Source organism: Bubalus kerabau, chromosome 11, assembly GCF_029407905.1.
Source record: "Bubalus kerabau isolate K-KA32 ecotype Philippines breed swamp buffalo chromosome 11, PCC_UOA_SB_1v2, whole genome shotgun sequence".
Classification (NCBI taxonomy): Eukaryota; Metazoa; Chordata; class Mammalia; order Artiodactyla; family Bovidae; genus Bubalus; species Bubalus kerabau.
In genome coordinates this window covers 49,404,289-49,416,397 of record NC_073634.1, presented here as the reverse complement: position 1 = coordinate 49,416,397, position 12,109 = coordinate 49,404,289, and the positions used below count along the sequence as shown (strand labels likewise).

Below are 12,109 nucleotides of genomic sequence, written 5' to 3'. Positions count from 1 at the left end.
CGAACTGTGGACTTTGAGCTATATGCCCAGTATCTATGGAAACGACATACCTACTGGAAAACCAGGCCCCCGGAAGGAAGAGCCCCAGGGCTCTCCGTTGCTAAAAGAATAGCCTAATTATCTGTGTAACTGAATAGAATCATACATTCTATTATGCTTATTGGGGTATGACCACAGGCCTATTGTTAATTGTCCACTGTTAACTACCTAGGCTTGAGGCATATGAATCACTGGTTAACTTTGATTGTCAGGGAATTTGGGGAGGTGGGTTTGTGCATGTGCACTTAGGGTATATAAAGTTTTCCCAAAAACTGGTTGGGGTCCTTGGCTAAGAGAAGACTCTCCCTCAGGCCAGCCCGTATAATAAACTGCCTGCACTATCTACTTTGTCCTGAGTGAGTTTGTTTCCCAGAACGCGTGGCTACAACATTTGGTGCATTGGCCAGGAAACTCCTCACTTTGAGGAGACAAGTCCCATTTGGGATACTCCGAGGCCTTATGGCTTGAGTCTTCAAGAGGCGGGAAGGCACCTTGCCTTTCTGGAAGGATTCTGCTTCTCAACGCCCAGACCTTTCATGTTAGCAGGTAGTGGACGGCAGCAGGGGAACTGAGTGCTCAGGTGAGGAGGAACCCACCCGGTAGGGTGGAAGAGGGGGCCTGATCCCCCCCCTCCCCGGGAGGGACTAGAAGGGGCATGGACCCACAGGAGCCTGGAATAGGCAGGTGGCAGCGACTGCTTGGTACACACATCGACAAGTGTGTTAGGGCTTAAGAAGGAAATTTGTGAAGGTCATTTAGGAGGTGTGTCCACGCCGTCTTGGGGAAAATTATTACCAAGCAATGGCCAGGGGATTTTTAGAAGAAACTTGGTCCTTGTGTGCTTGTATTCTACCCTCCCCCAGGAGGTGTCCTGTCTACTATGAAATTCTTGACCCCCTCGGAATTATCAGGCTAGAAGGAGGGGGATACGTAAGTGAGTATGAATTTGCTTTTCTGGAGACAGCCTGGGACATGGGCAGGCCGTGGGATATTTAACCCATCTGTGTTTTCAACCACACCTGATCAAGCCCTCCAAGGCAGAATGGACTTTAAGGGAGAAATAGTCTTGGATCCGGAGAAGGCAATGGCACCCCACTCCAGTACTCTTGCCTGGAAAATCCCATGGATGGAGGAGACTGGTAGGCTGCAGTCCATGGGGTCGCTAAGAGTCCGACACGACTGAGCGACTTGACTTTCACTTTTCCCTTTCATGCATTGGAGAAGGAAATGGCAACCCACTCCAGTGTTCTTGCCTGGAGAATCCCAGGGACGGGGTGAGCCTAGTGGGCTTCCATCTATAGGGTTGCACAGAGTCGGACACAACTGAAGCAACTTAGGAGCAGCAGCAGTCTTGGATCACATGGTGTTCTGGTTCGGCCATGCTGACTGACAGGTGAAGAGACACCGATCCCCCTTCTCCCTCTGGGATCTGACAGGATTTGGACGAGGATGACCCAGCCCTCCCCCATATGGGATAATGACGTGCCTGCTGCCCAGTGCTCCACCAGGACCAGAGGCCGCCTTAATGCCCAATCCAAGACCAGGTGAAGTTCCTGCAGCAGCTGCTGCTCCTCTGCCAGCTCTCCTGGAGGTCATAGAGCCACCACCTCGGCAGGCTCCTATCCTGGTGGCATAAGCCTTTGGCCAACACTTCCAGGATCTGGCTCCAGCTGAACTGCCTAAGCTATACCTGCCTCTCCCGGTGAGTACTGACAGGAAGGGGAAAGGAGACACCAGAATCAGAGGCTGCGTTCTGCTAAGGAGCCAGAGGAAAGGGCCCTGCTACAAATGCCCCTCAGAGAGTTACAGCAGCCTCCGGTTCAGGGGGCAGACGGCCACTACCATCAGCCCCCCATAGCCTATTATTACCAGATTAAGCTAATGGAGACTATTTTTCGAACCCACTGCCCTACATGGGATGACATAATCCAACTTCTAGTCTCCTTCTTCAGCACTGAGGACTGACACAGGATTCTAACTGAGGCCAGAAAATGGTTATGAGAAATGGCACCTGAGGGTACTGCAAACCTGCAGCGGTGGACAGAACTAGCCACTCCCAATGAGAGGCCCTATTGGGACTGTAACATAGAGGAAGGGAGGGGCCACCTGGAGAGATATTGGACAGCTATTTTACAAGGTCTCAAGAGGGGGGCCCCAAAGCCCATAAGTAGGGCAAAATCCTCCGAAGTGATTCAAAGGGAAAGTGAATCACCCTCTAAGTTCTACAAAAGACTGTGCAAGGCCTGTATACTTTATATGCCAATAGATCTGGAGGCTGCTGGGTCTCAGATGGTGATAAATGCAGCCTTTGTGTTTCAAAGGCCTACCCCTAAAATGTCAGATGGGGGGACACCAAGTGACTCATGAATTTTTATACATCTCTGAATGCCCAGTACCTATGTTGGGAAGAGACTTGCTGTCTAAATTGGAGGCACAAGTGACCATTCCCCCCCACGAAAGACCCACTTTTTTGAGTGGGCTCAACCATTTATTTACTTTTCCTCTCAGTAACCCCTCAAGATGAATGGAGGTTGCACGATCTCCCAGAAGGGAAACCAGATGGGCTAAACAGTCGAGGGAGGGGGAGAGAGAGAGAGAGAGTTAACTCAATAATTCTCTGAGGTTGGGGCAGAAGACAACCCTCCCAGGCTTGCAAAACAAGTCCCAGAGGTAATAGAACTCAAACCCAGTACAATTAGGTCAGCACCCGCCTTGGGCCTGCCAGATCTTGCTAAGCCATTTACTCTTTATGTGACTGAAAAGGATAAGGTGGCTATGGTAGTATTGTTCCAGACTATGGGGACATGGGACAGACCCGTGGTTTATCTCTCGAATCAGCTGGACAATGTTGCCACTGGGTGGCCGGGATGCTTATGGGCAGTTGCTGTGGTTGCCTTACTGGTCCGGGAGACAACCAAGCTGACTTTGGGCCAAGATTTGATCATAAAAGTCCTGCATGAGGTCAACACTCTCCTGTGAGGGGACCCCCATAAGTGGCTGTCAACATCCTGGATTACTCAATACCAGGGACTGTTATGTGAGAACCCCCATGTTACTATTGAGCCTTGTCAGGCCCTGAATCCAACCACTCTCCTTCCTGTGGAAGAAGGTGGCCCTCACATGATTGCAAGGAAATATGCCAGCAGACCTGACTTGAGAGACCAGCCAATCCCGGACCCAGATTGGGTCCTGTACACCAATGGCACCAGCCTGGTGAAACAAGGACAACGACTGTCGGGATATGCAGTAGTCATGGAATAAGTGAGGCTAGCTCTCTGCCATCACACTGGTCTGCTCAATGGGCCCTCCAGCTGTCAAAAGGTAAGAAGACAAACATTTACACAGACTCCAGGTATGTTTTTGCTACTTTACATGTACATGGGGCTTTATATAAAGAGAGAGGTCTTCTGACAGCCAACAGAAAGGACATTAAAAATAAAAAAGAAATTCTGACCCCATTAGATGCTGTCTGGGACCCAAAAAGGGTTGCAGTCATACACTGCTGAGGACATCAAAAAAGGATACCCCCCCAGGCTTGGGGAAACGGACTGGCAGATAAAACCGCTAAACAAGCAGATGAGGGCTTGGGGGTGAAAAGTGAAGCCCCTACTAAAGCTCTTGTATTGGCAGAGATGCCTGAGCTAACACTGGAGTCTCCAAAATACACTGAAGCCCAAAATCAACTAGCCAAAGTAGAAGGGGCCATGAAGACTGAAAAGGGATGGGGGAAATTGCCAAGTGGCAAATTATTGGTACCGGAGGAGCTGGCACCCACTCTGGTAAGCCAAACACACCAAGCATACCACCTAGGCCATGATAAACTGGAAGAGCTAATTTGAAAATATTTCTTGGCTCCCCACCTCTCTTCCCTATGCAAGAATCTTAGAACTGCACTGCCTACTCACAGGTTAATGCTGCCTCTCAGCAGTATCTTGGGTGAAGGGTGATTTGTGGAACATTGTTATAGTTGCCTTGATGGTTCTGCTTTGTGGACCCTGCATTTTACAATGTATTATGAACTTTGTAACCCAAAGATTGGTGTCGTTCTCCCAAATTGGTGGTTGGAGAGCCAGGGTGCAATATATCCCTATGAATGATGCTCATACTATAAGTTAAGAGCATCAAGAGGGGAGAATAAAGGAGGAAACAGAACAGGTTCTATCGTGAAAGCAGGACTCCATCTTGGGCTGGACTGTGGACTTTGAGCTATATGCCCAGTATCTGTGGAAACGACATACCTACTGGAAAACTAGGCCCCCAGGGCTGTCCATCACTAAAAGAATAGCCTAATTACCTGTGTAACTGAATAGAATCATACATTCTATTATGCTTATTGGGGTATGGCCACAGGCCTATTGATAATTGTCCACTGTTAACTACCTAGGCTTAAGGCATATGAATCACGGGTTAACTTTGATTGTCAGGGAATTTGGGGACATGGGTTTGTGCACGTACACTTAGGGTATATAAGGTTTTCCCCAAAACTGGTTGGGGTCTTTAGCTAAAAGGAGACTCTGCCTTGGGCCCCCTGGTGTAATAAACTGCCTGCACTATCTGCATTGTCCTTCTGAGTGAGTTTGTTTCCCGGAACACATGGCTATAACACTATTAAGAAACGAAAAGAGGTTAATGAGTAGCTCCCATGTTCTTCTGCCATTGGTACACAGTTAGAGAAAAAAGGGCAGGAAGGCATCTGATGGGGCTGTTTCTTATTCGCTGACTTCACTGGGGCTCATTTCGGCTTTGTGGATGTGCTGGAATGAAAACTCAGTGATTTTCCTTCTTCCGCAATGTTTTGTCATTTCGACTGGTTTCCCAGGATATGGGGAGGTGCAGATGAACCATCCAGGGTGGGCAGCAGACTCTAAGGTATTCCGAGAGCCGACTTTATTCCGATAAAAGATGAAGGGCAGATATTTCCCTTTCTTCTGGGCCGCCAGGTTGGAAAGTTTCTTCTTCTAGGAGGTAAGAAAGATGAATTAGACAGTACAGGCTTTGGGATGGAGAAAACTCAGTGTGTGTACTCTTGCAGCAAATCCTTCCACTCAATATTTTCAGGCAGATGGATGCTCCTGTTATATCAGCCAAAAGTAGAATTTCTGGAGCATCTGGGTAAAGAATCTGCCTGCCGTGCAGGAGACACAAGAGACACAGGTTCGATCCCTGAGTTGGAAAGATCCCCTGGAGAAGGGCATAGCAACCCACTCCAGATCCTTGCCTAGAGAATCCTGTGGACGGAGGACCCTGGCAGGCTACAGTCCATGGGGTCACAAAGAGTCAGACATGACTGAAGCAACTGAGCACAGCACAGCGCAGAGAGGCATTGAGGACTTTGACTTTCCACTTGGGTAGCCAAGGGCAAAGGAAACTGGCTGAAACCCTCACCTTCAGCTGCAGGGATGGCTTTTGTCCTTTGTTTGTGTCACAGCAGAGACACAGCTCGCCTTTTGAGACGGCCAGAAAAATGGGGCTTCCTTTGTGCTCATAAGCTGACTTCACATGGGAGGCTAATACAAAGAAGATTTCTGGAAAATGATAGAGAAATGGGTTAGTCTTTGGCATAGGGAAGAGGCCCTCTTGTCTTCTGAGGTTTTGGGCAAGATGTGAACAACCTTTCCCTTCATGTCTGTTAGTGGCTCAGATGTGTCCGACTCTCTGTGACCCCATGGATTGTAGCCCACCAGGCTCCTCTGTCCATGGGATTCTCCAGGCAAGAATACTGCAGTGGGTTGCCAATCCTGTCTCTAGGGGATCTTTCTGAGTCAGGGATCAAACCCAGGTCTCATGCATTGCAGGCAGATTCTCTACCATCTGAGCCACCAGGGAAGCTAGGGAAGCCCTTGAATCTTGGTCAAAGACCCCCTCATTCACTCTGGTCAATTTGCCCCTTCTTCCACAGCCTGGGTCTTTCTTTCAGAAGGTGAAACCTCCAGAAAGACATCGCTCAAGTCTAGTCATCATTACAGACTTGCCATCTAATTCCTAGCAATCCTAGTGGTTCCTGGACCCTTTCACCCTGCTCCCCTCCACCATCTGGAGCTGCAGGAGTGATGCAGCCTGAGCTGAGCCCCTCACAGGAAGGCCGTCCCCTGACTGCAGGGATGGAAAACATGACACCCCTGAGAGTCACCTGGGAGTATGTAAGTCTTATACGGAACTGCTCTGAGGGTCTTGGAGTCCAGGACCAAAACTTTTTGATCCCCGTCATGGATGGTGAATTTCTCTGGGCCGTTGGCCTTCACTCTGGGACCTAGATCAAATTAACCAGATAGTAACATTTCACACTGAGCACAAAAAATTCGATCTTCTCTCCCTGTGTGTGTCCCTCAGTCGTGTCCAACTCTTAGCGACCCCATGGACTGTAGCCCACCAGGCTCTTCTGTCCATGGAATTCTCCAAGCAAAAATACTGGAGTATATTGCCATTCCCTTCTCCAGGGGATCCTCCAACTCTGGGATCAAACCCAGGTCTGCTGCATTGCAGGCAGACTCTTTACCATCTGAGCCACCTAGCCCTTGGTCGATGGTCCTGGCCCCCCCACCCTGCCTGTGAACTTGGCCATCACAGCCTCCTGAAAATTTCTCCCATCCCAGGCTGTCTGCCTTGCTCCAAACAAGCAACTTAGCATGTATGTAAGCATCTGGTCTCTGATTCTGAGACATGGGTTCAAATCCAAGATCTGCCACTTACTACTTTAGGACTTGTTTAGTCGTTAAGTAGTGTCTGACTCTTTGCCGTCCCATGGACTGTAGACCTCCAGGCTCCTCTGTCCAGGGAATTCCCAGGCAAGAACACTGGAGTGGGTTGCCATTTTCTTCACTGGGGGATCTTCCCAACCCAGGGAGGGAACTCACACCTCCTGCATTGGCAGGTGGATTGTTTACCATTGAGCCACCAGGGAAGACATACTTTAGGACTTAGAAGTTACTAAATCTCTCTAAACCTCAACTTCCTCATATGTGAAATGAGGGGAAGTGGTAGTAACAGTGCCTACCTGGGGTCTTGAGAGAATTAAAATGCTTAATGAGATGAATAAGAATTAGCCAGGTATCAGCTTCAGAAATCACTCAGTACTAATGAATCATTACTCTTTTTAATCCTCTTTCCTGCATCCTCTCACTGTGGGCATCACACCATCAGCACTGCCTGGGCTGGTTCAAACCCCTACTGAGTCGATGCACGGACAGTGGCAGAGCAGAAGGTGAGATGTGGAGGTAGGAAGCGCCAAGGAGCACAGCTTCATACAAGATTGAGCTGGCACTGCTGGGTTCCCACAAGAAGCTACAGGGTTTGTGCCTGGCCTTGGAGGAACCTCCCTGAACAGTCAGGACCTGACACAAGAATACCAGGGGACTTCCCAGGGCTTGGCTCCTAGAGACACATTTGGGCCATTCCTGCCTAGAGGTGCAGCCACACAGGGAGTCTTCCCTACTGGGCCTTGGACAGGGCAGGTGGCCCAGCTCTCCCTTGTAGGATGAAGGGCAGGAGCCCACATGTGGGCCAGCAACCATCAGGGACGGGTAGCTGTGAAATGTCCAGGGTGATAACACAGTAGCCACCAAACCAGGTAACTGTGTAATATAATTATCCACCCTAGGCAATTATAACCAGAGATGAAATCTGAAGTCTCGTTCTCATTCTCTGCAATCAGCACAGGTTGCTGACTGGTCTCAGCTTGGAATGTCCTTCTGGTCTCCTTCTTCTGCTCGTGAGTGGGGAGGGCTCCTGCTGGCTCTCCTGCCACCTCCTCCAGGAAGCCTTCCTAAGCCCCTCTGTGGGGCCCACTTCCTCTCTGGACCACACAGCTCTTTGTACCCATCCCTGAAGCATAGGTATTGGTGTCCTTGCCCCATTTCCCTGCAGCATTGTAAGCCTCATCGGAGCAATTACCCTGCCTGATTCACCCACCATCTTCAGCCCCAGCCTAGAGCCCCCCAAATTACGGACATTTGATTGAAAAGATGACTGGCCCAGGCAAGACCCTAGGAGGCTCCGTAGTGGTGTAGGGTCAGATGAGCTCTGCTCAGGTTAAAATGTCCTAGGCAGCGTTTCTGGGCCCTGGACATTCTGAGTTCATGGCTTGGGTGCATGTTGATTCAGAATCATTAAACTAGATTAACTCTCAGCCTTTTAGTGTGTCAAATGTTAACCAGACCTACAGACTCAGCCTTTCAGGGCTGTTGATGCTACTGGTCTGAGGAGCACACTTTGAGTGTCACTGTCTAAGGCAGTGTTCTCAGTCTTGGCTATACAGCAGAAATCACCTGGTGGGTGATCTTTTAAGACCATAGATGTCCGAGCCCCAGCCCCCTGAGATTCTGATTCAATTGGTCCAGGGTGAGACCCAGACATACTATATAAGTTGCATTCCTATCGTTAATACTGAGCTTTATTTTTTCTAACCTTTTTAGTATTTCCTAAATCTAGTCTTCTTTTCCTTCTGTTTCCCTCCTGTCATACCCTCGCTTGGGCCCCCGTCATCTCACACCAAAGCTTCGGTAGAATCCTCTTAACTTGTGTTTCTCACATTATGAAAGAACTGAAAAGTGAAATGAAAGTCACTCAGTCGTGTCAGACTCTGCGACTGCATGGACTGTCGCCCACCAGGCTCCTCTGTCCATAGGATTTCCCAGGCAAGAATACTGGAGGTGCCATGCCCTCCTCCAGGGGATCTTCCCAACCCAGGGATCAAATCTGTGTCTCCTGCACTGGCACTCAGATTCTTTACCACGAGTGCCACCTGGGAAGGTCATGTAGAACCTTTAGATTCCAGCACGTATCACTTCTGTTTGTGTCACCTGGCGCAGGTAACCTGCCACTGTTCCTCAGTTTCTGCACGTGGAATTGGTGATGTTAACCATTTCCTCATGGGGTTATGGGAGGTTCACAAGGTAGCTTGTGAGAAGGGTTTTAGCATAGTGGAGCCACCATGGCCTTCAGGGGTGTGGGTTCCAGGGTGCCCCCTGCTGGCCATGTCTTTGATTTTCATCAACACAGAGAGAAAGGACTTCAGAGTTTCCAGGCTCCTGGCCATGATCAGAGGAACCACCAGGCTCAAAACTTTTCTTCTCTTGTGCCCCTCAGCTGCTGCATATTACCTGCACCTCAGAAACCAACTTGGGCTCATATTTCTTTTTTTTCTAAATTTATTTATGTTTAATGGAGGATAATTGCTTTACAATATTGTCTTGGTTTCTGCCATACATCAACACCATACATGTTATCAGCCCTCCTGAGACTTGCTTCTACAAAAATAAAGCCTCAGCTCCATCCCAGCACCTGAGGTGCCTCCAGTCTCTGATTCTCCCACTCCCCTGAGAGCCCAGCAGCTCATCCCCCATCCACACCCTCACCATTTACCACACTCATCAGTTCACCCAGGGGCCTTACCTGCATGGGCAGCACTCATGGAGGTGAGGCTGGGGCCTGGCTCCAAGGCATCTCTGACTGGGTCTGGGATCAGAGACAGGGAGGTTAGCACAGGCAATTGAAATTTTCAGGACCATCAGGGGCCATTGACTGTCTTACTTCTTTTGCATGTGTTTTGAGAAACACTGAAGCAGAGAAATAGTGATGACATTATAAATAGCTTCCTTGGTCCAAAATGGTGGAGGTGAAGATTAGTTTTGGGGGCGGGGCTTCTGGTGTGGTGCTGTGGATAAGAATCTGCCTGCCAGGGCAGGGGACATGGATTCGATCCCTGGTCCAGGAAGATTCCATGTCCAGAGCAGCTAAGCACTTGCGCCACAACTACTGAAGCTCATATGCTCTAAAGCCCGTGCTCTGCAACAAGAGAAGCCACCGCAGTGAGAACCCTACACACCGCAATGAAGAGTAGCCCCTGCTTGCTGCAACTGGAGAAAACCCGCACGCAGCAACGAAGACCCAGCACAGCCAAAAATAAACAATTTTTTAAAAAAGGAAATAGTTTCTGAATGCAGAACTTCCTAGAGCCCATACTTATTAGAAACACATGCACTGCATTCTTCCAGTGGAGATAATATAACTTGCCCACATTACTCTGAGAATCATCTGGAGGATTTTCTTTCATGAAACATCATTTGAGAAATTCCTGAATAAAGTGTCTGGTCATAAACCATACAACTCTTGCACACTGAGAACACATAGAACTGCTACTGCTGCTAAGTTGCTTCAGTCGTGTCCTACTCTGGGCGACCCTATAGACAGCAGCCCACCTGGCTCCTCCATCCACAGGATTCTCCAGGCAAGAATACTGGACTGGGCTGCCATTTCCTTCTCCAGAAGACGAAAAACCGAACCCTGTGCTCTGATGTGAAGGTGTCACCCCATCTTTGCTTTGCTGCTCCTCTGCCATCTGAGACAGCTCTGCCTCCCTCCACTTTGACCATTATCCGCCCATCCGTCCCTCCAGCTCTAACAGTCTAGGCTTCTGAGAAGCGGGAGGGGAAGGCTGCGGGGAGAGGTGGCTCAGACAGAAGCCTCTCCAGTTCTGTGTGGGGAACAGGAGGCATGCCTTCACCTCTTGTGCAGCAACAGACAGAGGCAGAGCCAGGATGTGGTCTTGAGGTCACAGTCTGAAGCTCCCTGGCATTCGGAGACTATGGTATCTCGTGTCTGTGCCCTCCAGTGTCTTGGGGACAGAATGGGCAGGGTGGCCTCCACATCACCCGTGTCACAGGAACAGGGCTGGTGCCAAACTGCTCTGTTGTCACTGTTAGCAGGTCCACATCTACCAGACCAACATCCTGATTCTTCGTTTTGCAACTCTGAACACTGTATGTGGGTTGAAAACTCCAGGATTTGGTTTCTGGTGTGTTACAGACCTCTCCGTCCACAGTCTGTGCATTAGACAGTCATTTGGGTCAAAAGCCTCCCCTTCTTGTTCCTGTGGAGCCGCTATCCAAGTGTCTTCCTCCAGCAGGTACTCAGAAGCCCTGAGCTAGGGTCCCTTTTCCAGCCCAGACTCAGAGAACCCCTTCCATCACATGGGTTTCTCCTCTGCCTGGGCCGGTGGGGAGGAAGAAGATGCCTTTGGAGGGTTCAAAACCATTCAGGTGGTGAGGCTTCCCTGATGGCCCTGCCCACCAGTATGGGAGACATGGGTTCAATCACTAGTCTGGGAAGATCCCCCATGTTGCAGAGCAACTAAGCCCATGTACCACAACTACCGAGACCAAGTGCTGCAACTACTGAAGCCCAAGAGCCCTAGAGCCTGTGCTGTGCAGCAAGAGAAGCCACTGCAATGAGAAGACCATGCACCACAACTACAGAGTAGCCCCTGCTCACTGCAGCTAGAGAAAAGCCCATGCAGTAATGAAGACCCAGTACAGCCAAAAATAAATAAATTTTTAAAAAAAAATCCAGGTGTTGAATCAGGACTTTGCACCCCAAATCTTTGGGTGAAGATTTAGCTACCATCTGGTGCACCTGGACATATGGGGCAAAGCTTCATTCCCCCTTCAAGGATTTCTCTTGTCTAATTCGTTTTCCAAGGAAGTTCTCAAAACTCACATACCAGGCAAGGTCAACAGGGAGAATCTGGGTCTGGTCCCAGCACCTCATAAGGTTCCTCTTTAGGAGTTACTCTTTGGCCCTGGTGTGGATTTTTTAAATAAGAATCTTACCTTCTGAGGAGCACTGAGGTTCATCTCTTTCCCAGTCTTCACAGTCCATTTTCATACCTGGGTTCTCCTCCAAAACGGACATTTTCAGTGTGAGGAAATGACTCAACAGGAGGCTGGGATGAAGGGCAGGACCTGAGTGGACAGGAAGAAAACTGGTAATGGCATCTTCTGACCCCAGAAGACCTTGCTGAATGCCCATAAGTGTCCATCAGGCTGCAGGCCTTGCTCTCTGCCTGGAAATGTTTGCTGCATCCAGGAGGGCCTCCCAGGGCTGGGCCATCCTTCTTTGATGTTTGCCCCTCCAAAGCAATGTTTTTGAAACATATCATTTTTATGATCTGGACAACATTTTAGCAAAATGAAACAGAAAATTCAAAGTATATTGTTCTACAGTATGGAGGTTCCTTTCAAAACTAAAAATAGAGCTACCACATGACCCCAAATCCCACTACTGGGTGTATATC

The 12,109-nt window shown here is 49.3% G+C and overlaps 1 protein-coding gene across 1 annotated transcript; it reads right to left on the bottom strand.

Annotated features, from left to right (window-relative positions):
* Window positions 1–4,748: 4,748 nt before the first annotated feature.
* On the bottom strand, window positions 4,749–11,727 carry IL37 (interleukin 37). Its single transcript, XM_055541728.1, has 4 exons — window positions 11,646–11,727; window positions 6,170–6,289; window positions 5,425–5,564; window positions 4,749–4,997 (listed from the first exon to the last, which is right to left on the bottom strand). The coding sequence occupies exons 1-4, from the start codon at window positions 11,725–11,727 to the stop codon at window positions 4,749–4,751; spliced, it is 591 nt and encodes a 196-aa protein (XP_055397703.1).
* Window positions 11,728–12,109: the final 382 nt, after the last annotated feature.

Coding starts and splice junctions, on each gene's coding strand:
- IL37 (XM_055541728.1), bottom strand. CDS start 11,727: ATGTCCGTTTTGGAGGAGAACCCAGGTATGAAAATGGACTGTGAAGAC. Junction 6,290..11,645: donor ACCTCAGTGCTCCTCAGAAG/GTAAGATTCTTA, acceptor AATTTGATCTAG/GTCCCAGAGTGAAGGCCAAC. Junction 4,998..5,424: donor AGCCATCCCTGCAGCTGAAG/GTGAGGGTTTCA, acceptor CTTACCTCCTAG/AAGAAGAAACTTTCCAACCT.